At 35.3% G+C, this 27,031-nt stretch overlaps 3 protein-coding genes across 8 annotated transcripts in view; 1 reads left to right on the forward strand and 2 right to left on the reverse strand.

Moving 5' to 3' along the window:
- The window catches only part of LOC111436188 (stromal processing peptidase, chloroplastic-like), a 16,352-nt gene extending 3,080 nt beyond the window's left edge, over positions 1–13,272 (forward strand). The window contains exons 3-25 of one of the 2 annotated variants that reach the window (XM_023073907.1): positions 750–991; positions 1,698–1,896; positions 2,558–2,605; positions 2,829–2,936; positions 3,063–3,251; positions 3,338–3,634; positions 5,001–5,102; positions 5,387–5,521; positions 6,441–6,665; positions 7,210–7,413; positions 7,525–7,695; positions 7,961–8,110; positions 8,659–8,796; positions 9,700–9,927; positions 10,133–10,285; positions 10,562–10,688; positions 10,799–10,910; positions 11,609–11,729; positions 11,813–11,893; positions 12,000–12,101; positions 12,250–12,400; positions 12,587–12,733; positions 12,896–13,272. In XM_023073907.1, coding sequence (XP_022929675.1) covers positions 750–991; positions 1,698–1,896; positions 2,558–2,605; positions 2,829–2,936; positions 3,063–3,251; positions 3,338–3,634; positions 5,001–5,102; positions 5,387–5,521; positions 6,441–6,665; positions 7,210–7,413; positions 7,525–7,695; positions 7,961–8,110; positions 8,659–8,796; positions 9,700–9,927; positions 10,133–10,285; positions 10,562–10,688; positions 10,799–10,910; positions 11,609–11,729; positions 11,813–11,893; positions 12,000–12,101; positions 12,250–12,400; positions 12,587–12,678 — 3,375 coding nt within the window. In that variant the 3' untranslated portion in view covers positions 12,679–12,733; positions 12,896–13,272. Of the gene's footprint in view, positions 1–749; positions 992–1,697; positions 1,897–2,557; positions 2,606–2,828; positions 2,937–3,062; positions 3,252–3,337; positions 3,635–5,000; positions 5,103–5,386; positions 5,522–6,440; positions 6,666–7,209; positions 7,414–7,524; positions 7,696–7,960; positions 8,111–8,658; positions 8,797–9,699; positions 9,928–10,132; positions 10,286–10,561; positions 10,689–10,798; positions 10,911–11,608; positions 11,730–11,812; positions 11,894–11,999; positions 12,102–12,249; positions 12,510–12,586; positions 12,734–12,895 lie in introns of those variants that run through there. The other variant, XM_023073908.1, reaches the window with a different exon arrangement.
- Positions 13,273–18,597: 5,325 nt separating this feature from the next.
- Positions 18,598–19,581, reverse strand: LOC111436210 (LOB domain-containing protein 6). Of its 2 annotated transcripts, none has more exons than XM_023073942.1 (2): positions 19,503–19,581; positions 18,598–19,435 (listed from the first exon to the last, which is right to left on the reverse strand). In XM_023073942.1, the coding sequence occupies exon 2, from the start codon at positions 19,388–19,390 to the stop codon at positions 18,734–18,736; it is 657 nt and encodes a 218-aa protein (XP_022929710.1). In that variant the 5' UTR covers positions 19,391–19,435; positions 19,503–19,581; the 3' UTR covers positions 18,598–18,733. The 2 variants fall into 2 exon arrangements, with proteins under 2 accessions (XP_022929710.1, XP_022929711.1); XM_023073943.1 differs by having other exon boundaries at positions 18,598–19,426; positions 19,503–19,560.
- Positions 19,582–23,513: 3,932 nt separating this feature from the next.
- The window catches only part of LOC111436241 (conserved oligomeric Golgi complex subunit 1-like), a 10,064-nt gene continuing 6,546 nt past the window's right edge, over positions 23,514–27,031 (reverse strand). For 2 of the 4 annotated variants that reach the window (XM_023073980.1, XM_023073978.1), the window contains 3 exons: positions 25,989–26,168; positions 25,329–25,506; positions 23,679–24,484 (listed from right to left, as the gene is read on the reverse strand). In XM_023073980.1, coding sequence (XP_022929748.1) covers positions 24,311–24,484; positions 25,329–25,506; positions 25,989–26,168 — 532 coding nt within the window. In that variant the 3' untranslated portion in view covers positions 23,679–24,310. Of the gene's footprint in view, positions 23,658–23,678; positions 24,485–25,328; positions 25,507–25,988; positions 26,169–27,031 lie in introns of those variants that run through there. The other 2 variants (XR_002709202.1, XR_002709203.1) reach the window with 2 other exon arrangements.

Raw genomic sequence — 27,031 nt, forward strand, 5'->3', positions numbered from 1 at the left:
AAAAAAAAAAAAAAAAAAAAAGAAAAGAAAAGAAAAGAAAACCCTTTTGGTCTCTAAGTTTTGAGTATAGCCCTCGTTTGGACCCTAAGTTTCAAAATGTTACATTCTTACCTAAGGTTTGAGTTTAGTTCACCTTTCATTTCTAGGTTTCAAAATGTTTACTTTTGCCCTTGAGTTTTGAGTTTAGTTTCCATTTGGTCCCAATGCTTCATGATTTTATGTTTTTACCCCTAAGTTTTCACCAAAGCTCAATTTTGGTCATTTATTTTAATTTTGAATTAGTTAATTTTTTAAAAATTAAAATAATTATAATTAAATTAGTTTTCACTAATTTATTGTCACGAGTAAAAACCATAGTTGTTTAAAATTAATTACCTGTTAGTACTTAATACCAAAAGTGAGCCTGGGTGAAAACTTATGGGTGTGTAAAATCTTAAAACATAAGGACCAAATAGAAACTAAACTCAAAACTCAAGGTTAAAAGTGTATAATTTTGGAACCAAGGGACCAAATAGAAATAAACTTAAATGCAAGGGTAAAAATGTAACTTTTGAAACCTAGGGACCAAATAGAAACTAAACTCAAAACTCACGTGTAAAAATTTAACATTTTGAAAACTAGGATCCAAATGTAGACTATACTCAAAACTCAAAGACCAAAAGAATTTAACATTCTGCAGTATTTACTATTTACTCGATTGTCCATATATTCTTATATTTCTTGTCTCTGTAATTTTATGCAACATCCAGGTGAAGCATGCCCGTATTGTTTGTGGAACTGTAGGTCCAGATGAGCCTCATGCAGCAGCCACGACCTGGCCTGATGGTATTCTGGAGAAACAAGATTTGGATACTTCATATCCTGAGTTTGGAAGAGCGGAGTTAGAGGCATTTCTTAGTTCTGAGCTCCCGTCTCATCCAAAGTTGTATAGAGGGCAATTGAAAAATGGATTGAAATATCTTATTTTACCGAATAAAGTTCCCCCCAACAGGTATTAACCATGTGGTTTATTGGAGAAAGAATATAACTAATGAATACGGTTTGACACTTATGGAGATTTTGAAGTATTCATGAACAAATGCTTTATGTATATAATTTATTTTCAGAGTCCAATATCATAACCACTAGACAGGGAAAACCAGCTTAGTTGGGACTTTTCTAATGGTTACAAAGATAGATGGATTCAACTTTTAAATGTGCAGGATTAAAAAAGACTGAGATGTATGTGGACTAATCCAGTGAGATACATTTTGTGGGAATGTTTGTTTGCCGAATTTTTTCTTGTTTCTTATAAAATAAATACGAAATCTATTTTCAATATTTCACGAAATAGAGGATAAGATGGATTTTGTGTTCTACATGGTAGGCAGTTTGCATTTGGAGGAAATAATTGATTGATAAATGTTGAATCTTAGTCAAGTCCTTTTTCTAATTACTCTACCAATTTAGGTCATTCAAGTTATGGGACCTTAGTGCAAGAACAGGGATAACTTTTAAAATTTATTCTGTTAGGTAGATTTGTGGTTTCTTTTCTCTCTTCTTCTTTTTTAACCCCCAGGATTCTCTCTCTCTCTCTCTCTCTCTGTATATGTAATATTAAAAAAATTGGACCGTTCTTCTGCAAATTTTACTAAACAAATCAAGCTTTATTGATGGTGATCAGGAAGGACTCTCCCCTGACAAATTTTTGAATTTAGGTTTGAAGCACACATGGAAGTCCATGTGGGGTCAATTGACGAAGAAGATAACGAGCAAGGAATTGCACACATGATTGAGCACGTAGCCTTCCTTGGAAGTAAGAAACGTGAAAAGCTTTTGAGTACAGGCGCGCGATCTAATGCCTACACTGATTTCCACCATACTGTGTTTCATATACATTCACCAACTAGCACGAAGGTTGTTCTTGTTGGTTTTTCTATTCTTATGTGCATGCACTGATACCGTATCTAGATCTTGTGTCTTTCGTGTTTCTATGAGGACAGGATTAAATATTTTCTCTGAGAACTGGTTTTGTTTCCAGCATTATTTTCTTTCTTACTGATCTTATGTAATATGTTATTTTTCCACCCATGTAACAGCCCCAACTTCCTATAATTAACGTAGATTTCTTTAAGGTAATTCAGTATCTTCATTTCACCTTATTATCTTTTTGTTCCCAGCATGATATAGCCGCATGTTTCCTTTTTCTTTTTAATTTTAAATTTTACAAAAACATGGCTGATCAAATGTCCCAGCAACTTTGTATTATCTAGCCAGCTTCCAGTGCCTAGGATCATTACTGAGGCATATTCGAAACTGTAATCCCCTTGTGCTAGTTTCTCTTAGTATTTTCTTGCATTCTTCTGAGATGCCTTTGGCTGAATAGAATTCTCAAATTGGACCCATTATTGCCCACATGGTGAATGGTTCAAAGTATCATGGTGGATCGTTTGGAGTTCACCCATATAATAGATGGGAGAGAATACAGCACCATACTACCATTGCTCTTTGCATCTCGTGTCTGGGTTTCTTATTAGCAATTTGTTTGAATATTGACCACATTGTAATTTGTCTGTAGGATTCTGATGAAGATCTACTTCCATCTGTTCTCGATGCCTTAAATGAGGTATGAACAATAGATGGATTTATTTATATCGAGTGCACACTAGTGTGGCTTTGGATTCTGATATGATTTTGTTATGCGTTGTACAGTTTTTGTTTTTAGCAAATGAGTGGTCTGATTTCGGTATATGTTTTTTTTATGAGAACAATTTTAGAATAAAAATGTTGGGAATTTGTCCTGCGTACTTCATAACATATGCATCCTTGGTTTGTGCACATCTAAATAGATAGCTTTCCACCCGAAGTTCCTTGCTTCACGAGTTGAAAAGGAGAGACGTGCCATTCTTTCTGAACTACAGATGATGAATACAATAGAATATCGTGTTGATTGTCAGGTGAGATATGTACTATGGTTGCGTTGTTCATAAAAGATCGGTGGTGTTACAATAAGGTTTATATATTGGCTAATCGGTGCCCTTTTCTCTAATTCCATTTATTTGGAAAAATTTCTTGCTGTACAGCTGTTACAACATCTGCATTCTGAAAACAACCTTAGCAAAAGGTTCCCAATTGGATTGGAGGAACAGATTAAGAAGTGGGATACCGATACAATAAGGAAGTTCCATGAACGATGGTACTTCCCTGCAAATGCAACCTTATACATTGTTGGAGATATAGATAACATCTCAAAGGCCGTTAACCAGATTGAGGTTTGATCAATTCTTTTTTTGATGTTAGAAACTATAAACTTCATTTTTGGACTCAGTTCATCAGTAACTGATATTATCTCTTCCAGGCTGTCTTTGGTGAAACTGGCCTAGAAAATGAGGCTGTTTCTACACCTAATCCCAATCCATTTGGTGCAATGGCTAGTTTTCTTGTTCCCAAGATCCCAGTTGGATTAGGTGGCAGCTTTTCAAACGAGAGATCAAATTCAGTAGATCAATCCAAGATCATTAAGAAAGAAAGGCATGCAATTCGTCCTCCTGTGAAGCACAATTGGTCGCTTCCTGGGAGCAGTGTAGATGCAAATCTCCCACAGATATTTCAGCATGAGTTACTTCAAAATTTCTCAATTAATATGTTCTGCAAGGTATGTGGCATTTAATACTTTTTTAATATTCTCTTGAACTTATGTAGCATGATTTCATTTTTGTAGAGCTTTTATAATTACCAGTATATAAGTATGTGCACGCACAAAGACTTAACCATTTTAGAGATGTAGTTATGAAGTCCATGAAAAGGATATTCCAACCAACTCTCTAGATAAATTAGTATTTACAAACTTTGAGAAAATTCACCAATTTCAGAAATTTTACAAGCTGACGATCCAACATACCCACTCACACATTTTTTGGGCCATCCTTTTAGAAAGGAAAAGAACATTTTTTAGGGTGTTCTTCTGGCTCACTTGGCAAGAAAGGAATCAAAGGATCATCAAAGATATGGAGCTGTTCCTTTTGATCCTCATTTTGGCGCCCTAGTTCTTTTTTTCTTCGGAAATTGTTTGTGCACATATATATACTAGGAAACAGAGCCAGCTAGATAGTTTAGGAAAAAAGAACAAAATTCAAATAGTACACATCCTACTCGCTGCCTCGAAATCAGCGATTAATTACTAGACCAAAAATAGGTCTTCTATGCTTCTTTTTTTTCTTTTAATATGATCCAAGTCCGGAGTGTCAGGTTATGAGGCCGTTCAAGCTGGACATTATAAAAAAAAGATGATCCAAGTTAGTTTACAATAACACAACTATACAGAAATAAATGACTATTCCTATTACTAGCATGCTAAAGCAGATTTGAATCATGTAGTATTCAAGCATTAGTTAGGATCATTGTGTTAAACACCGAACACCAACTGCCAACAGTTTGCTCTCTTTGTAATTTGCTGATCAATACACGGGAGGTTTTCATAAAACTCTTTTGTTTTTCAATGCTCAGAGAACTCTTCTCATTTCTCTCTTTCACACTCTCACTCGCCCTCCTTCCTCTCTCCCTCCAATCTTTGAAGATGAGGCTTCACTAACATATAAAGCAATCATTCTGTGATAACTTGATCACTTTTTTCCAATTTGAGATGAATATGACTGGTGAGCTGATGCCATTGTTAACTCATGAAATGAGAACTTAAAAGTGGCTTGAATGCACTTTCATAAGAGCTTAAAAACACAGATTGGGTTAATGACAAGCAAGGTGGGTTAGGATGTGGGGACAGGGACGATAGAGAGAGAGAAGAGGAGTGAGCCACTTGAACGGTAATAGCTTCCGTTCAAAATAATAAACTTCTGTTTCTTCTTTTTCTAGCTATGGCGTAGTAGATGCAAGATGTATTAGCAATTATTCTATTTTGTGGTTGACTCATCCTCTTATTCTTTTAGCATATTCTCTTTTTGAAGTTTTGTTTTGGTTCAGGGAATAACATAATACCAAATACCTGCTATTGAAATTTATTGCAGATTCCAGTAAATAAGGTTCAGACATTTAGTGACCTGAGAGATGTTCTTATGAAGAGGATATTTCTTTCTGCTTTGCATTTCCGTATAAATACAAGATACAAGGTGCGTTTTTTTAACTATATCCTCTCAATTCTGTTTTGTCATGAATTCTTATGATTTCAAGTTTTGTGTGTCATCTTTTTGTCTGAATTTGTCAAACTCATTTTTTTTATTCGTCTTCTACCATAAATTATTATTATTTTTATCTGAATACACAATTTCTTTCACGTCAGTGGGCATCCTAATTTGGTTTTAGTCATGCATTAGTTAGTTATTGCCTAATTTGTTCATTGTATAGTATAAAACTTCTTATCATTCCAAAATTTTTTTTTTGTTGCAATTTTCAGAGTTCAAATCCACCATTCACTTCCATCGAGTTAGACCATAGTGATTCTGGAAGGGAAGGGTGCACTGTCACCACACTAACAGTAACAGCTGAACCAAAGAATTGGCAAAATGCAATTAAAGTTGCTGTTCAAGAGGTCTGTCTCTTATTTTACGCACGTCCAAAAAAATAATCCTTCAAATGTATTCTGAAATTTTTCCCACCTTTTTACTTGTTTACATGAGATAACATTGATATTCTAGTTTAAATTTCATCAATTTGAATCCTAAATTGGAAAGAATGATAAACTAGATCTCTGTTATTGATTGTTTTTCATTGTTCTTATTTATTTAAAACAATGGAAAAAGGGAGAATTTTCAATTGGGAAAATAATTTTTTATTTTTATTTATTTATTTATTTTTATCGAATAGGCCAATTATTTTACTTAATAAAAGATCGAAGTTAAAGCAAAAAAGGAGAGAAAATTTGAACCAAACCATTTATTTTGGTTTGGATCAATAAAAGTTCCATGGTTCAACCCCATTGATTGCCTTTTTAATCCCTAAATCTGAATATAAATACATGTAATCATGCTTTTGAGCCTTGCTCGTGCTCAGGTCGTTTAGATAGGGGAAGAAAGGAATTCAGGCTAATAAAATGCCAAGAAATAAAGGATTTACACCTGTTATTTGAAAAACAGAAGGAAGAAGAAAGAAGAATACTGGGTGATGCAACAACAAAGTAACTTAAAAATGAATGGTTTTGCTTTAGGGTGAATAAGAAAAAATATATAGTGAGACCTTTATTTTATTTTATTTTTTTAAGGTTGAAAATAAATGCTTGGTTTAGGTTGTTTGGAACAAAATAGAGGATGTTTGTTCCAACAAGCCAACCAAGCATTTATTTTCATTTTCCTGACTATCCTATGCATACCTAAGCTAATCTCACGGGTTGCCATTGAACTGGGATGAAGTTTTCTTATTTTGCTATTATTCAGTTCTCATAGTTACTGTTCTAATGGTGTGAGACACGATCAATTTCTGAGTAAACATAATCGGTATTCCATGTGGTGCAGGTACGGAGGCTTAAAGAGTTTGGTGTCACCAAGGGTGAACTGACTCGATATATGGATGCACTTCTTAAAGACAGTGAACACTTAGCAGCAATGATTGATAACGTGTCATCGGTTGATAATTTGAATTTTATAATGGAAAGTGATGCACTGGGGCATACCGTTATGGACCAAAGACAAGGTCATGAAAGTTTGGTTGCTGTTGCTGGAACAGTTACTCTTGAAGAGGTGAGGTACATTTTTTAAAATTATGCTCTGAATGAAATTTTGGAGTTGTTTAGAAGAATATTTGTATTTGAGAACAGAGAGTGACAAATATGGGAGGCAGATTATATTTGTCTCTGATACTGGCCTCATTTTCAATTATTGGCACTGGTTATTTCTCTAGTACGGCTGCGTTTTCTCTTAAAATTGTTTCTTTCAAGAAATACGTTAGGGTATTTAGAGTCACAGTCATTGTCAATAAATAATTTACCAAATGATACTTTCTGTTTGAATAAGTTGGTAGTTGCAAAATTATTTTCCTTTTTTATTATTTTCTTAAATATTTTCTTCTCAAAATTTAATAGAACATGAAGGAATTAGTATTGATGTGAAAATAGTGTAAAAGAGAGACTTGGTTCGATCCAAAGCCCTTTCACTAATTATGTCCATGCATTGAAGCTGTTATTGGCATACCATACCATGTTTGCCTGCTTTTGCTATACCCATTGTTAGCAGTTTCTTATGAACTGTCTGATGTATTTATTTGTTTTCAAATTTTTTATCGTAGGTGAATTCAATTGGTGCTGAAGTGTTAGAGTTCATCTCTGATTATGGAGAGCCTACTGCACCCCTTCCTGCAGCTATTGTTGCATGCGTTCCAAAAAAAGCACATATTGATGGATTGGGGGAAACAGAGTTTAAGATAACTGCAAGTGAGATAGTTACTGCTATTGAGGCAGGCTTGGGGGAATCTATTGAAGCTGAACCTGAAGTATCTTGTTCTCCTATTCTCACTTTCTTTCCACTTTCGTTATAAGCATATCTGTATATTTCTTGTATCGTTTTGGCTTTGTTGAAATTAAATTTCTATATACTTCTGCAGCTCGAGGTACCAAAAGAGTTGATATCATCATCGCAGATAGCTGAGTTAAGGATGCAACGCAAGCCATCATTTATTCCTTTAAACCCAGAGACTATTCTCACCAAATTTCATGATAAGGAAACAGGGATCACTCAGTGCCGTCTGTCAAACGGAATTCCTGTGAATTATAAGGTATAACTTATAAAATAAATTATTACCAACACTAGCATGTTAGTAGATAACTGCCATGAGTATTTGTGAGAAGTATAATTTAATTGAATATCTGACATTAAAGAGGCTATCGTTGATTTCATAGTAGTCAAACTCCAGAGCAAAGAATACCCATTATTCAAGTAAATGATTTCTCAAACAAGCGTGGGTAGCTCTGAAAAAAATGTATGCCTGGGTGGTTGTTATTTTTCAACTTATTTAACCATTTATTCCATTGTACATGTAGATTTCAAAAAGCGAAAATAAGGCAGGCGTGATGCGGCTTATAGTTGGTGGGGGGCGAGCAGCTGAGAGCCCTGACTCACAAGGAGCTGTCGTGGTTGGTGTTCGAACTCTCAGTGAGGGAGGTCGTGTAGGAAACTTTTCAAGGGAGCAGGTATTGCATTAGAATCCTCACACTCCTTCCACTCTCCCATCCAACTAATTCTTTGAATGGGAAATTCAATACAACAATGAGCTTCCGATTGAAACAATAAAAAATTCTAAAGGTCGATTATAGATATCTGTCTACAGCCCCAAGTCTATTCAATTGGAAGTAATTTCTGATTTAGTGTGAAAGTGTAATTAACATATTTTCAAATTTTTAGTGAATGATATAACTGTGGCAACTGCCATTTTAAGTTAACAGTTATATCATTGTGCTTAAGATAATTGCTATTGCTGTTATTCCAAGAACTTGCTTTGGCATCGGAGTCCTATCGCTAATGATCATGTCCACATGGTTTACTACTATTTAACCTCATGTAAGTTGTCTTTATTTCTTTATATTTCTTTTAACAATGTAATCGTAAGTACGAGTATGGCTCTCATCTCTCTAAAAATTTATTGATGTAGAACCTGTGTATGAATGGCTTAATGAACAGTTCATTGCCCATATAACTTCTTATTCAAATTGATCGATGTTTCATGTGCAACATATTGTAGGTGGAACTTTTTTGCGTTAATCACTTAATAAATTGTTCTCTGGAGTCAACCGAAGAGTTCATTGCTATGGAATTTCGTTTCACCTTGAGAGATAATGGCATGCGTGCAGCCTTCCAACTACTTCATATGGTTCTTGAGGTACGTGCAAATGACTGGTTTTGTTATAATTATTTCTTTTTTGCTTCATTTTTCTCTACAAAGCACAGTTGCCCATATCAGACATGGACCTAGAGTTAGATGAACACGACTCTCCACAATGGTATGATATTGTCCACTTTGAGCATAAGCTCTCATGGCTTTGCTTTGGGCTTCCCCAAAAGGCCTCATATCAATAGAGATAGTATTCTTTGATTATAAACCCATGATCATTCCCTAAATTAGCCGATGTGGGACTTTCAACATCCAGCACCTCCCTTCAAACAAAGTACGCCTCCCCTTAATCGAGACTCGACTCCTTTTCTTTTGGAGTCCTTTGTTCGACATTTGAGGATTTACCAATCTATTGGCACGACTAAGTTTAGGGCATGACTCTGATACCAAGTTAGATGAACACGAGTTTTCACAATGGTATGATATTGTCCACTTTGAGCATAAGCCCTCGTGGCTTTGCTTTGGGCTTCCCCAAAAGGCCTCATACCAATGGAGATAGTATTCTTTGATTATAAACCCATGATCATTCCCTAAATTAACCGATGTGGGACTTATTAACCGATGTGGGACTTTCATCATCATCCAACAGCTAGAACATAAACTTTTAGTATGAATTGAATATTTTTAGAGCAAACTGCTCTACACCTTTAATTCTCATCAATATTTTATTATTTATTTTTAAATATTTTTTGTTAAAGTGTTTCATCTCAACCTTGAAGGGTAGACAAGAAGTACTCTGTAAATTAACCTATTTTTTTAGGAAGTCCTCTAAATTTCAATAAATCAACTAACAAGGATGAAGGATCATCTAGAGAGAATTTTACCCTAAAAACTCGGATATTCCCCTACAATCATTCAGGGTTTAATTCAAATTCGATTACTTATATGCAGCATAGCGTCTGGCTGGAGGATGCATTTGACAGAGCAAAGCAATTATATATGTCATACCACCGGTCTATTCCTAAAAGCCTGGAACGATCTACTGCTCACAAACTCATGTTAGCGATGATGAATGGAGATGAGCGGTTTGTTGAGCCTTCTCCAAAATCACTGCAGAATTTAACATTGCAAACAGTGAAGGATGCAGTGATGAATCAATTTGTAAACAATAACATGGAGGTCTGCACTTTGTCCTTTTGATATAAAATAAAAATGATATCAAGAAGTATTATTACCAGAGAAAGAGAATGAGATATCCTAATTAAATAAAGGAAGTTAAAAAATATTAACTGTACCGAAGAATAAAAAATAATCCAAAAATATAAATGTTTTACATTCTGACACCAAGTCTTGATATGTCCTCACGGATATTTCCATGTTCTAGGTAAGTCTTGTTGGGGATTTTTCAGAGGAAGAAATTGAGTCTTGTATTCTAGATTACCTTGGTACAATCACAACAACTACAACTTCTGAGACAGCACCTGCTTCTGTCCCCATCGTGTTTCGACCGTCTCCGTCTGAGTTGCAATTTCAGCAGGTGAGGATGGTTAACTTTTTAAACTGTTCAGTTTACTTTTTGAAAAATGTTTTACCTCATCCTATACCAAGTAATATTCGTAGCAAAATTTATTTTAAAGTGAAAAAATTAATCCACTCATTTTATTCTGAGAAGGAAATATATCTGATCTAGATTTGATTTTTCATTTTACTTTTGCAGTTGCATTCTTTCTGAGATCAATAAAATATTGTGTTCAGATCATTATGATCTGTGTTATGTTTTTGATATCGAGTTATTCGTTACAATTTTCAACAGGTATTTTTAAAAGATACAGATGAAAGAGCATGCGCTTATATTTCAGGTCCCGCACCCAACCGTTGGGGTGTTACATTTGAAGGTTTAGACTTGTTAGAATCAGTTGGTCAGATTTCAAGAACAGATGGTGAGTCCCTGTCAAGAAGTGTGTGCTGACTTATGTACCATTCCCTTATTTTCTGATATAGCTTATGATGGATCGTTTAATTTTTTTTTTTTTTTTTTTCTTAACACCAGAAAGCGGCGAATCTGATAATGATATTGAGAAGAGTTTGCAGAGAAAACTTCGAAGTCATCCGCTCTTTTTCGGGATCACGATGGGACTTTTGGCTGAGATTATAAACTCCAGGCAAGTCTTCTCTGCCAACTGCATTTTTGTAATTGTTCGTTTTCTTTCTCCTTGGTGCGCTTAGTGTGCGCGATTCACATTTCCTTGGTGCCCTTTTTCCTTTTTGTTAATATGCTAGGGTTTCTTCTTTTTGGTTCTTTGTTCTTTGTTCTCCAAGGCCCACGACTCTTACCACACCCATATCCAACCATCAGTATCATTACCGTCGGGTCCATCAGATCGACTGTTTCCACCTAGCTACAGCTTCTCACGATCCCACCCACATCCATGCCCTGTCGTTTGTTGGCCCCTCTTTATGTGTTTTTCCGAATCTCTGTCGAAGAGATACATGGATAATAAAGCATCTGAAGATTGAAGATACACAGAGAATCAGCAACAAAAAGCTCTAGAAGTTGTCTGAATTTGACCTAACAAGAACAAACCAAAGATGCTGAAAACTGCCTTCCACTTCCCTAGCTTAGAAATTACAATCTTCAAGCAAAGTTCTGAAGTTTTCATTTAAATTACCGCAAACTGGCCCCCTGCCAAACCAAATGAACCAAACCCAAGCTTAGAAGTTGCAATCTTCAAGCAAAGTCAGATACGATATCTCCTTTGTTTTAGTTAGAAGTTAAAATTGGCTAGACACACTTCATATAGCAGGCTCAATTTATATGATATTTAGTTATCTTAGAAAAGTATTCATGTGACCGTTCCAGGCTTTTCACAAGTGTACGGGATTCTCTTGGATTGACATACGATGTCTCCTTCGAAGTGAACCTGTTCGATAGGCTTAAGCTTGGATGGTATGTTATATCTGTGACATCAACTCCAGCCAAGGTTTGGTCTCAATTTTCATAAAGATCCTTGTTAAGTTCATTTGTTTCTTTTTTTCTTTCACTGACAGGACTCTTTCTTTTCAGGTGTACAAAGCTGTTGATGCATGCAAAAGCGTTCTGAGAGGCTTACATAGCAACAAAATTGTCCAAAGAGAGTTGGACAGGGTAAAGTGTTGAAGTGACTGACCAAATGAACTAGTGGTTCTTTACTTGGTATTTGTAGACCATCTCATTCTTAGCCAAGGTTTTAAATAATATTTTCCCACCGTAGGCAAAACGAACTCTTCTTATGAGACATGAAGCTGAAATAAAGTCCAATGCTTATTGGCTTGGCCTATTGGCTCATCTTCAAGCGTCTTCTGTTCCACGGAAGGTAGAACTATGTGCTCGTACTTCTCGTTGTTAGCTCCCATGCTTTCGCCTGGAAAACAGAGCGATTATTACGTCCAATGATTTTACAATGTGTTGCAACTGTCCATCTGGATGTCTCACCTTTCTCTTATCTTCTGATTGTGGGGCAGGACCTATCTTGCATCAAAGATCTTACGTCATTGTACGAAGCTGCCACCATTGATGACGTCTACATCGCTTACAATCAGTTGAAAGTGGACGCAGATTCTTTGTATACGTGCATCGGGATAGCTGGAGCTCAAGCTGGGGAAGAAAGTATTGGTGAGGAATTTCGTGTTTCAGTATTTCATCTTCATCATTAATCGATAGGACAATGTTCGTGTGGATTAAAAATCGTTCTATATCGACGTAAATTTAATTTCGTAGAGAGGTTTGTATTTTACTTCAGGTTAAACTGCTTCTTTTAGTGTATAAATTACATACAAATCATAAATGTTGTGGTTGCAGTTCCGATTGAAGAGCAAGGATCAGATCAAGATTTTCAAGGTGGTGTTCCCTCTGGACGCGGCTTATCTACAATGACCAGGCCCACAACATGATCCTCACTTGATAAATTTTTTTAAATTATCGAAATAAGGGATCGACCAATGAAAGGTTCGTTTCCTTTATAACTTCTTTTTACGATAATCTCGACTCGTTTGCACTCAAGTCTGTTGATTAAAATGAATATGAATGCAATGCTTACTTAAACTTATAGAAGAGAATTAGTCCTTTGGTTTCAAAGATACCTTATCCTGTCGATTGGTAATTGTATAGGATTGATGTTCTCTTCAAAGTTGAGCCAATTATTTAGCCAAAGCATATGAAGCTGCAGCGCCGGTGTAGAGAAATCAGATCGTCGTAAGGCGATAAACATACGTGTAATTGGCATGCTTTTGTGCTTGGTTTTCTTGCTTGCCATCAGGCACTATTATTGGTTGAGTATACAAGGATGCTGATTCATTTTGCATAATGCATCATTTAGATAGCAGCCACAGAGCTTGATTGTGTTCATCACAGTGTCAGAGTATGTTCTCTATTTCTAATTGTATATTGTAAAGTATTATAGTCTCTCTTGTGGTATGGGAAGTAACTATTTAAAAACTCATTTTCTTCTATAATATGAAGAATTCGAACGTCTGGCATTTTGTTTATGCTATAATATTTCAAGCTCGGCTCGTGATACCAAGGCCTTAGAGAACTACATCTTTGACCTTGAGTACTTTAAGGCGACTGACACTGAGACAAAGGAAGAAAAGATCACTATGGGCCACCATGCATCTAGCTGACGATGCGAAATTGTGGTCGTGTTCAAAGTATGCGGACGTCCAAGAGGGCCGATGTGCAATGGACACTTGGGAGAGACTAAAACAGGAGCTACGGTCTCAATTCTTCCCAAGGAATGTTGAGATCATGACCAGAAGGAAATTACGAGACAACCGATTGAGTTATATTGAACTCGATTTTTCAAGTATTTTGAAAATTTTGTCAAAACATATTTGAATTTGACTAAAGAACATTTTATGGCATTAGATATCATATCAGAGATCGTATCAAATTCAACTCAAGCATACCTTAAAATTTTACTAGAAGGATTTTTTTTCCCACATGGTAACCATTTAGTTCTTTTATTTATTTATTTTTTTTTATTTTTTAATAAGATCTATTTAATCGGTAGAGACATGTCTCAAACGAAGTGGCGAGTCTTTGTTTCAATGAGGAATGAGAGGGAGTAGAAAGCGTTTTCTCCCCATTAGCCATTAGCTGAATGGAAACGAGGGTTAAATTTTGCATAGGTGACGAGTTTACATGCAATTCATACATCAATTGATATCTAGCCTAACTTGTAGGCGCTCCAACAATAAGCTCATTACCGGTTGACTTAAGCAGATATCACAAAATTTTCATAGTCTACAATAGTCGGATCATGTCAAGGTTTGATTCCACCTATGGTGCTCCATGATATCATAATTAGAACATATTCAAGAAATTAGCTCCACCTAGCTATCCTATTTGATTAAAAATGGCTCTAAACATATTAAATTAGCTAAAAACTGAGTCGTCTAAGTCAAATAAGTCAAGTTAGAGTCAATGAGAAACCGAGAAACGACTCAAAGTCGTGCGTAGAGGGGTGATTGGGTGGTAGGCTAAAGTGCAAGTCGCACAGGAGTTGTCTATTGAAATCGACTAGGTCCAAGTTGATCGAACTCTTGTAGATGTTTTTGTTTTTATCTTTTAAACGTGATGTTATTTATTTCTAAATTTGCACAAAATTTTACAAATTTTTTCATTTTCGATTCATTTATTCACATCATGATCCGTAATTTAAAACTTAAAAAACCAAGTCACGACCCTAAAACTAATCATAAGTTTAGTAGATAATTTTATTAACCAACACTTCTAAACAACATCCATGGATTCTTATTTTAACGATTTATACCGAATCCTTTTACTTTCACAAATTCAGTAGAACAAGTTTATTAAAATGTTTTAGCGAAAAACTACACAATCTTATTAAAAAAATCGAAATGTTTTTCTTTCCTCGATCAATAATTGCAACAACAATCTTTTTCATTAGAATCGTCTCCCAGTTTGGGATAACAAAATCCAGCACCTTCATTCTGTTCCACACAATCATTATAACATGAATAGTGATCGTAAGTGTCAGAACACGGTCCAATACAATTCATGAACACGTCTCCTTTGGCTGCCATATTACCAAAGATTAAGGTTGCCTGAAATATTATTCTAACAAAAGAACACATAAAAAAATAAAGATTATGAATCAAAGCATACCTGAGGATACAAAAGAAGAGAAAATGATGAGGATAACCATGAACATCGTAACAAGCTTATGAGTTGCCATGTGTTTTAAATTTCTTTTGTGAATATTTTTAGTTGTAGGAGATTAATAACTGAGAAGGGTGTGTTTTTTAAAATTAAGAACTGTGATTATTTATAGTGTTAATTTAGAAGGCACAGAGTGTTAAAGAAGCCATAAAAGGTAAAGTAATGGTGTAAATTTGGTTTTGGAAAACCAACACTTCTATGGAAAAATTGTGTTAATATTAGTAAACAATATTAATAGATACTTATTTCGCTCATGAAAACAAAACATCCTGCGTAGAATAGATGGGCTGTGTAGAAATGGTATCAGAGCTAGGTTTCGGGTTTAGAAATAATATCTGGGCTGTGTAGAAATGGTATCAGAGCTAGGTTTCGGGTTTAGAAATAATATCAAAGCTGCCAAGTTTCAACCTGTGGGTTATGGGGTCACCACGCTTCCGCAGCGCCACTCTGATTTGCTATTGTAAGATCCAACATCAGTGGAGAGGGGAACAAAGCATTCCTTATAAAGGTGTGGAACCTTCTCCCTAACCGACTTGTTTTTAAACTGTGAGGCTGACGACGATACATAACGGGCCAAAGTGAATAATATCTATTAGCGGTGAACATGAGTTGTTACAAATGGTATCAGAGCCAGTCACTGGAAGGTGCGAGACACTAATTAGAGTATAACCCTCTTCATAATAGACACATTTTAAAACCGTGATGCTGATAACAATACGTAACGGGCAAAAGCGGACATTATTTGCTAACAGTGAACTTGAACTGTTACACGGAACCTCGAAAATTTGATCGTGACAGTTACACTATGTCTAACTACGGGCTAATATACACAAAAACCATAAGAAAGAAATGTGTATCATATCGTGGTGTGCATGTTCGCATGTTATATATTAGATAAGTAAGTCATGCTTGTGACAATCATATACGAGGTCCTGCATTTAAAATAATGGTACATGAGCTATGAAGCACATAACCCTTTCATATTTTTCGTGACATGAATTCCCTATAAAACATGCATGGTCAGGACTCGATTTTCGAGTTTCGAATTTCAGACCGTGACTAAAAGACAAGATGAAAGCAAATAAAAGGCATACATGTATGAGGTCGTGCATTTAAAATCATGGTACATGAGCTATGATATACAATACTTTCATATTTTTCATGACATGAATTTCCTATAAGACGTGCATTGTCACGATCCGATTTTCAAGGTTTCGAATCTCGAACTGTGATTCAAAGACAAGACGAAGGCAAATAAAAGTAAAAATTAAAATTAAAATAAAAGTACAACAACACGACAAAATTTCACGAGAATTAAAAGCATACAACACGAGAAACACGCAAGTCCTAACGAGGTATAGTCCATCCTCACTTATAACACAATGGAAAGAATTTAAAATAGCATTCATCACAAATCTTATCTCAGGGGGTATTTTGGTAATTTTTTACATCTTACATAGTTTACTTGTCGATGTTGTCCAACTTGCATCTTGTAATCTCTTCTTTGGGGCATTACGTTAAATTTTCATAGCATGCAAACAATGTATACAGATCCAAAATTACCATTCTGTAGTCCTAAACATGCATTTCAGACTACCTAATGTAAGGAATGTTGCATGTTTGCACGTTTTAGCAATCCCTACAAGTATTACTTGCTTAAAGTCCGTATGGCTACTTACATAGATGACTCGTGCTTTCATGAGCTAGCTTTTTTCTGTGTGTTAGAGGTTCCAAAATTTCTAAATTTTTTTCCGTAGGTCTTAATTCGAGCAAAATTAGGGTTAGTATCAAAATCGAGACAAAATACTCACAAACAAAGGTTAAATGGAATAAAGCTCTCCTTGCACACACCCTCACACGTGAGTATAGGTTCACCACATGCGACCCTCATGCGCAAGTACCACATGCCTAAGGCAAAAAAGTCGTGCCTGATGTGTGACATGTGGCACGCGTTGATTGGACATATCAAATCCCACGACGTGCATTCGATTCTCAGTAGTGTAAGAATTTTTGCGATTATTCTCGTAATGATATGTGGTGTGTTCCTGTTGGTGTGCAAGATTGAGTTAGGTCAAATGGATGGATCAGGTTGCGGGTGCTGAACCAAGTCGCGTACAAGTCGAATGAAGGAGACGAGTCAGGTCGAATCTTCCCAACACGCGTCATCCCTATAGAACGGATGCATCGCACCACTTAGAATCCAACACGTGTCCAACCCTTTGTCAGACACACTCACCGCCCCTCCACTTGACACGTGTTTTCCGACCGTTCATCCTCCTCACATTTCTACATATTTTCTCCAAATTCATAAGTTTTTTTTTTCTAATCTTCAAATATTTGTAACTTTCGTAATTCAAATCAACATTGTTTCTTCATCAAAGTTGTAGAATGTTAATCCATCTTTCAACTATAGAATAAAATAAATACTTTCCAGTATTGGCCCAACAAAGTGTTTTCGCCGTTGATGTTCTTTCCAATCTCTACGCATTTCACCGCTCCACCGAAAATTTCCTCTGCCGCTATCGTACTCGAGCTTGGTAGTTTCCACCGACGGTCCAAAATTGAGCCCTGGGATCCGACAAAATTTCAACTCTAAAGTGGTATCTCTATTTTTCTCTCCAGAACCCTAACTTTTTTTTTTCTTTTTTTTGTCTCTCTTCTTCCTCCATGGTGCTGATTAGGGCATTAACATGTCCCTACTTGGGTAAAAATTTAGTATATTTCACTTTAAAAAAAATTCGGTATTAGTCTTGAAAGATAATATTAGCATATTTTGTAACATAAATGATAATAATTTATATTTTAATTTTGAATCCCCAATATATAATTAGTGAAATTATTGTATTGTATGTGAATCAATGGTTACAAAAATATGCTTCTATTATAAAACTAAATATTTATAAATATCTTAGCCCCCTCTTTAAAGTTTTAAATATTATATTTCTAAATTTTCTAATAAATTATTAAACTCCCTAATTTACTACATTCTACTTCAAATACTTATCTAATTATTCTACTAATTTCATTTTATTAAAATAACATAATATTAAGTAATTATTATACAAAATTAAAATAAACATTTATTAAAACTAGATTAGATTGAACCAAACCTAAATTTATTAATTTTAAATACCCCACACGATTATATATACATATATTTATTTAATTCCATAATAATAATTATTTAATGAAAACAAATCAAATTGTAAATAAATATCTATCGGGTTAGTTTATTATATAATAAGGGTTGTTTTAGTTGAAAAAAATTTACGACCGACCAAACCAAACGTATGAACACTCGGTATCCTGTTCTCCTGTTCTGCAAATTATCGGGAATAAAAGGGCTAAATAGTAAGGTGATATAGGTAGGGCAAATGAGATATGCATTTATGAAAGCACCATTTGAGGCAACAGAAAGAAACATACATACAACAGTAATATCATTAATATTATGTACCAAACAAAAAGAATAATAATGAATACTTCCACCCTTTTTCTGACTAAAAATTACTCATAATATTATTTTTATTATTATTATTTATTTTCAAATGAATAAATACATAGGTTTTATTACCCTAATAATTTCATTTATTAGAAAAAGAAAAAGAAAAATTTGGAGGACCACAATAATAAAAACAAAAATAGATAATAATTTTATTGTTATATATATAAATTAGCAGGAAAATCACGTTTTTCCGCAACAGTTTATGGTTTTTTTTCAGGAAAAAAAGGGGAAAAAAAAGAAAGAGAAAAGAAAACCAAACCCTAAGAATGGTCGAGAGTTCCGCGACGATCGTCTCCAGCAGCGGCGCGAGATTGCTGGAACGGGTGGGTAAGGTTACCGACGGTGACATTGACGGCCAAAAGTCCATCGTAGTTAGTACCACCGTCGAAGCTTCGTCGGAGCATCATCTGTTGTTGTTGTTGTTGTTGTTGTTGTTGTTGATCGCGAGGGAAAAATTGATCGTAACAGAGACTATGAGGTTGATCTCTACCAAAATTAAACGTCGGCTGGTGGTTCCGCTGTGCAGTAAGAGGAGAAGGCGAAGAAATCAGAGCGGCGGGGTTCCCAATGCCTAGGGTTTTATACTTAGAGAGTTCGGATTTAGCGGAAGTGAGATCCATTTGGAGTTTACAGAGTTGATGTTGAAGCAGAGAAATTACTCCAACACAGCCATAAACAGGATCACGGAGACGCATATCGGCTTCATAAGCGAGAGAATTAACAGCGTCTTCCCGCTGGTGAGGATGCAATTCGTTGAGAAGTTTAGTGACATTACTAGCGCCGAATACCTTATGAACATTCGCGAATTTCTGAGGCTGATCCGGCGGGAAATAGGGCGCGAAAACACATTCCGGTTGGCATTTACGGCGGAGGAATTTGCAAGCAGCACAGGGCGAATTGGAGGAGGTGGATGCCATCTTCCAACTCCTCCTCCTCCTCCTCCTCTTCCTCCTCTTCCTCCTCTGTAAGAAGAATCGAAAATCAAAGACTAAAAACGGCTGAAAACGATCAAAGAAACAGGAAGTGTACCTTGTGAAGTTGGATCTGGCGAGAAGAAGAAGAAGAAGAAGAGAGAGAGAGAGAGAGGTTAGAGATGAGTGTGAAGAACGGGGGGGTGGTTTTAAGAGAGAGAAAGAGGAGAGAGAAGGGGGAGTTTCCCTAAAAAGGAGAGAATGGGGAAGAAGGAGAATAAGAATGAGTAAAGGGAGTTGTCTCCATCATTCTTTGACTTCAACTTGGGGACAGATCTCTCAATCTTTTCTTTTTCTTCCCTTTTTCTCCTTTGTCAATGTCTTGGGATTTCCAAACCCTTTTTTTTTCTTTTTTCTTTTTCAAATTATTCTAATCACTTTGCATTCCATCCATGCATGCATGAAATTATTTAATTTTTCATTTTCTTTCTCTTTTTTTAAGTCAAATATTTTAATACTTGGGATCCCGAGCTTTTATCGATACTTCGAACTCCATACTAACAAACCGATGAAGAATTAGCCTATTGATTAATTCTTTTTGTTTGAGTTTCAGGGCAATTTTGAAAACACTGATTTTTCTATTCAATATCTTACTATTTGGACACGAAACAGACCCGTGACTTAAATTTGGACGATTTTATGTGTTGGGTGACGATGATATCACATGGGTTTGAATCGAAAGCATTGGAAATGTAAGCGTTTTCGGGATTGGTATCGATTCAAGTGGAAGTTGGGTTAGAGTAAAGCAAGTTAATTAATTAAATAAAAAGGGGGTTGAGTTAAGGGTTGGTAAAGTCATGCTTTTAAGGCAATTGTGATTATGTGTGGGGCTTAGGGTTTCCTCTACTTCTTCGCCGGGAAATCATTTCGCTTACTCTCACAACGCCCCCGCATCTAAAGATGGTGACCACCTATCACTATTGTATATATTCACTATTTTCTATATTTATTTTTCTTTATTTTAATTATTATTTTATTACGCTACGTCGTTCATATAGTATATAGAAAATAATGTTGGGTGTCATATCCTCTTCGCCGTATTGATATGATTCACTTTGTAATTATTTCAAATAATTTTATCCAAATAATTCATGTGTATGTATGAGTTTTTATAACACTAGATCGCTTAATATTTAATCTTTATTTTATAATTTAATTGATTGAAAAGATTAATATTTCACAAGATGATAAATATGCGACTGAGTTCTATACTCCTTTCTATGAGGATTTGGGAACATAATTTTATAAGATGAAATTCACTCGTCCCCCACGAAGGGAAGTAAATGAGTAGTTCCTTGAATGTTGATTTCGGGACTTGAATAATGGGGTCTTATCCTCTTATAAGCTCAAGAGAGACAGAGAAAAGTTGCAACGTGTCATTCTGCAATAGTGATATACAAACGAACAATCTCTTAGCATCAATGAAAACGTTTCGTTTTCATAGATAAATTTTTATGAAGTATTAGAGTATAGTTTAACCTAATTTTGGTCTAGATTCGATAAATATTGGGTAAAAGATTTGAATGAGTGTCAATTGAAGTATACAAAAGATTGAAACGAGTGTGAATTGAGCTATGATCATGTTAACTTAAGGTGTCTCGAGATTTAGAAGCGGGAATTGAATAGGGAGAGAGAGAGAGAAGTAGGGTTTGGTAATGCATTAATATGGAGAGTTTTGTTGATGTCAGGAGGAATTGAAGTGTATGTAATGTCGTGTTGTGAAATGACCCATCCTCCTATTCTCTGCCACACTCTCTGCCCTCACCTCTCTCTCTATATATATATATTATTATTTATTTTCAATATGGCATGTAAATAATAACGGTTGTGGGTAAATTTGGGTCGGGTTGAAATATTTTTTATACTTAATCTAATTTTTCGAGTTATATCTCGAAACATAACTTAAAGTTTGAGAGCATAAAATTTATATGCTAATTGAAACTTGCAACTACATCCGTGTATATATATGTATATATGTATATGTATATATATTTATATGTTTATATAGATATATATGTATATACATACATATATACATACATACATATGTGTATATATATGTGTGTATATACATACATATATATGTGTATATGTATATTGATGGTTCTAATCCAACGAACAAATTAGTTGTGTGAGATTTAGATTTCGCGGATAAGATTGGCATATGCTTGAGATTCGAGTCACATTTGAAAGAAATATTTTAGAAAACGTGAGCGAAAAAATACGTTAAGCAAACTCACTAATAGATTTACGTTGTTTGGGTTTCACGAAAAAAACCCACAAATTTCTACATTCTCCATCTCCCCGTCATTGTAAGCTCGATGAAGTATATTAGGGCTACCTTCACCGCATTGAACCCAAGTTCTAAAAACTTTTATCCTTAATGCTATGATTAAAATATAGTAATCTCATTCTAACGCCTACACATTCCGTTTTTATTAGTAGTAATTACGTCAAACTCATGATTTCTTGAAAGGGGTCGAAACTAATTGCATTGAGATTATATTTCTCGTTTCCTACCTTGTCCAAATCTCCATCCCGCCTTGCCCACCTCATATATATATCATCCCGCCTTGCCCGCCTCATATATATCACTTGATAAAGGAATCTACGTTTATCAGATTCTTGTTTCATTATCAATGTCTTTCGTGCGTACTTAGAATAGTCCAAACAATTACGAGTCGATGTTGACTGAGCATTGCCCATTGAGTTTGGATCAATTTTTTATGCATGATTTTGTGTTCCAACAAATGGGAACAAGAAGTTAATGAGTCTTCACAAAACTCATTGTCTTCCTTTCCCAATCAACTTCCAGACCCTAACTGGAATTTCCATTGGACATCAAGTAGAACTTCCTTTCTTTCTTGTCGATCTTTCGGTCGGGATCGTGACTAGGAAAGAAGTGTAGGCTAACTGAGAAATTGATTGGAAAAGGAATGATGCATTTACTAACCGGGAATGAAAATAAAAAATGTGAAGTACTTTTCGATTGTTGTGTTTACTTCAATTATGAATGAGGACAAAATATGGAGTCCGTTCCAAATTTGACAATTTTATTCTCATTCTTTATTCTATTGGACCGACACCCTGGTAAGAATTTTGGTTCGGTATCATGACTCTTAAAGAAGCTAGTGAAAAAGAATTTAAAGAGTTTCCTAGTGAAAAAGAATTTTGGTTCGGTATCATGACTCTTAAACAAGATAGTTTGGAGTTAGATATAACTTCAGCTAATGCTATCCAAGTAAGTGATCTTATATTGGCATGGTTATGTTTGATGTTGACATGTGCCCTACAGCTTTGCACGTGTCATAAATATTGATATGTGTGAATTGTTCATGGATCGATATGCTTACAATATGATATGTGTATGTTATAATGTGAATTGTGTGATAATACTTATGGTACGATGTGCTCACTGTTATGTTTGGGATAGGATAAGAGAATGATGCACTAAGCATAATGTAATGATAAGGGTAAGATGCGTTCATAAAACGTTAAGGTTATGTTACGTATCGAAGTGTTATGGATATGAGAGATCGATAAAAACAATATGGTCACAATCGATTGATAAAGAATATGGTTAGGTTATGGGTAAAAAGGGATGGTTTATAATAGATTGATAGAACGATAGTGTTAGGATACGTTTTTGTGATTATATGACTAAGGTATGTTCATGTAACATTATGACTGTGATAGATATAAAAATGTTAAGGCTTATGATAAGTTGGGAAACGAAATGATCACGAAGTGTTTATAATATAATATGATTATGATACGACATGTGAATGACGAATATATATATATATTGTGATATGATATGGAACATGTTATGGTACACGGTATGTGATAATTGACATATTTATGATATGATATATTGTGATACGATATGTTATGGTATGATATGCATACTATGAAAATTGTAATGTCTGAAGCATGAAATGTTATGATATGATATAGTTATGTAATTTGAATGATACGATGTGATTGACATGCAAGACGGCGAACTAGCATAAAATGCAACCCCGACGTATGCATGAAAGATATGATAAACGATATGTGAAATGATATAAAAAATCGATATGATATGTACAAAACGCTAGCAAGGTTGTGTTAAATGATAATGAAAATGGAAAAAGGTTGAGACCTCGTTCATTATTGTGATTGTGTGCGAGCATCGGAGGATACCCTTTACCCTTAATGATAGTACGGACGGCTGCATTGCAACAAACAAAACTTGGCTAACCATAAACAGAGCATATTACATTATATTTTCTCTATAAGAAATGGAGAAAAGAAAAGAGTAGATTGTTTACCTATACAAATGGCATGAATCCAAACAAATAATGAACCACAGTCCAACCAACAACGCCCTTCACCTTCCAATCCAAACGTAAAAGCCTTGCCCTTGTGAACTGCCAGAGAAAAATTTTGCATGTACATACAAATTTCAAAGTATTCCCCCCCTCTCCCCATATATTATTTCTTTGGTCCCATATATAATTGATCTTTGGCAATTTATGTCCGTGAATGATCGAACAATCTTATCCATATGCACTTATGTGTAAGAAACACTGAAAAATGTAACTCGGAAAATCTTGCTGGAGACTTGGTACCTGTAATTTGCCTCACTTCCTATTGCAGTTTGATTCGCCTCTGTCGATGGTCTATTGCAGTTTGATTCCCTATCACGAAAGAAAAAAAAAAAAAAAAAAAAAAACTCGTCCATGGGCTGTAGAGTCCCAATGCCTCATCCAGATTCTGGAGTTAGTATCCTTCAAAACTTGAACTTGCATGTATCTTCTTTGATGCCCGTGAACGCTCAATTCTTTTTAGTGGTCAATCAAAATTATGTATCTAGAAGGAACATCAATAATCTGATCTGGAAGCAGCGAAGGAAGAAAGAAGACCTGCAGCTTGTGCAGGTAGAATATCACCAAATGTAGACATCGCAGCTGCTGATCTATCTTTAAATATGCCAACTTGGCCATCGGTCAACATGGACCCAAGTTTTAGGGTGCTCTCTCCAAATCTGCTTCCAACCTGGGAGGCAAATAAGTACAGTTAGAAACATCGGTATTAGATATAATTCTGATTTTGTTCTATGTAAAATGAAACAAACCGGTTGATAGCAAGTATACGAACACTCGATTAAACGATAGACTTGGGAAAAAAGAGAGAAGAAGATGAGATGTGAACATCTATGAAGTCACCAGTAATGGAAGGTCCATAACGAGAATACAAACAAATGGCACCACAACAAATATCTGCAAACTCATCCACAAAAGATAAAGAAACCCATATCCAAGGGATTTTACTAACTTGAAGCCCCTTGACATCTCCAGAAAAGGCATAACCAGATTGACAGGCCCAATAAATACCTTGGAGGGGGGGAAGACAATACTTGAAACTTTAAACAAACAACAGCCTGCCATAAAAACTACCATCATGAAAAAGCTGGTGAAGAACCTCCTCCATCCTGGAGGAGAAAGTCCCGATTCTTGGAAGTAGAATGTGGAAGTCATGATAATCAGGGAACTAAATGTTTTATCTGAATATATGAAAACTATATGTCTAAACTTTTTAACATATCTCAATTCATCGATGCCGAGGTGAAAAAAGACTGAAGATAACCACAGAACCTTAAATAACTTGACAGTGGAAGCCATGACCATTAGAGATGTAAATTCTTTATCTGCAAAATATGAACAATATACTTCCAAGTCTATCGATGTTTCATGGTCTATTATTGTCTAACCAATCAATATCAACACTGTTCTGGTATAATAGGGCATGTTCACTAAGTTTTGAGAAAACTTAAGCTTCCCTAAAATATCAGTTTAATAATTGGAACAGTGGCAGCTATCAAAAAGTAAAACTACATTACCTGCATGAAAGATTTAAATAACGGTGCTGCTACCCCAAAACTGGAGTTATCATTCAAATCTAATTTCTGAGGAAGCTCTCCGTTTGTAAAAGCTTTCCAGGAGTTCCTTGAGGAGATGTCATCTGAAGGTGTTGGAACAGCCGCCTTCATTCCTCCTTTTGAAGACAAGACTGGAGCACTGGATAAACAAGAAGCATATTACACCAAAATCATTCTATATGACAACCAGCAAATCAACATTATGTTTGTAACCTGAATTTTTTAAAAAAACAGAGTAAAAAGAAACTTCAGCAGATTAGGTCAATTATTAGGCTTCCTTTATCATCATGTAAGCAAGGTATTTGTACAAATAGGAAAGAACATTGAAATACGTGGAGCATCTAACCCAGCACATATTCAATAATAAACGTGGCTCCTGAGGGCACAAACTAAATATGTTCTCCATTAGAACAAGGAAAAGGTGATTGACTAACACTGGTTCAAGTTGATTGGGCGTTTTAATTTTCCAGTTTAAGGAAGGAATACCAGACAAAAATCTTTGGAACATATTTGTCACAAACAAATTCAAAAAATTATAATCATGCCCCAACATGTTTTTAACGGTTCTTCAGCTGGAAACGTAATTGTAGGACTTATGATAAGAGGGCAAAGAAGAATTACCTGATGGGAAGATATTTAAAACGAGGAACTGTAAGGCACCTCATGATATTAGACTCTGAATTACTTGGCAATTTCTGAACAGTATCTGTGTAAATCCTATTTAGCTGCACAAACAATCCAAAAAGGACAGCATGTCGAAGATATGTCTGTCTTTCATTTTCCCAGAGATATGGCTCATACCTGAAATGAATTGCAGGAGCTGTTATTCATCTTATCCCAAGTAGTTGCTAGAGATGTCACTAGTATATGCATATTATAGATGTAAAGCAAAACAACAGCATAACGAAAAAGAACGGCATCCAAACAGATATGGCCAATGAACATGTCTACAGAGAGAATATACCCACCCATACATGAGAATTAAATTTTTACTAGCCACACGTCTTTTTCTCTTTTATTCTTATCTGGTTTCTACATAAACGGATGCAGAGATTCCATGTAGGAAAACGCCCCATGGCACAAAGTATGCGACACAAGCCACTTTTTAGCATATTCGGTTGGAAAGAAGCAGGAGAATTTGATATGTATCATATGTATATTATTGATGTAAAAGCAGAAACAATAGGTGATAAAACACCATAGAAGCTATCCACCAATTAGAGAGGGTTGTATCTCTCCCAGAAACGTTCCACTATTCCCTCTGCTACTAAAAAAGGAAAACACATCCCGCTCACAAACTTTCATTCAATTTCCTCTTTTACCCTTTCAAGCACTATCATTTACAATAGGAGGTCAAACAGAATCATTCAGGAGAAGCAAAAGGTACGCTTCCATGCATTCAACCTTTATATCTTCCTTTTTCTCTTGAAGGAGAACCCACAGAGAACAGAACCAAGCAAATTTTGAGCACAACTAAGGAAAGGAAAACAGCAAAAGGATTGAAGCAAAGTTTGGAATTCAATTGGTTTTGTTGCCTCCAACAATCTTAATGTAATTCGTTAGGATTCTGTGCATAGTTCATTTTTCATGAATTATTTTTTCTTTTAAAAGCAAAAAAAAAAAAAAAAAAAAAAAAAAAAAAAAAAAAAAAAAAAAAAAAAAAA

Source organism: Cucurbita moschata, unplaced genomic scaffold (genome assembly GCF_002738365.1).
Source record: "Cucurbita moschata cultivar Rifu unplaced genomic scaffold, Cmos_1.0 Cmo_Scf00052, whole genome shotgun sequence".
Taxonomy (NCBI): domain Eukaryota; kingdom Viridiplantae; phylum Streptophyta; class Magnoliopsida; order Cucurbitales; family Cucurbitaceae; genus Cucurbita; species Cucurbita moschata.

Bases quoted from the DNA above. Each gene is read 5' to 3' on its own strand.
- LOC111436210 (XM_023073942.1), bottom strand. From the start codon at position 19,390: ATGGCATCCACCTCCTCCAATTCGCCCTGTGCTGCTTGCAAATTCCTC.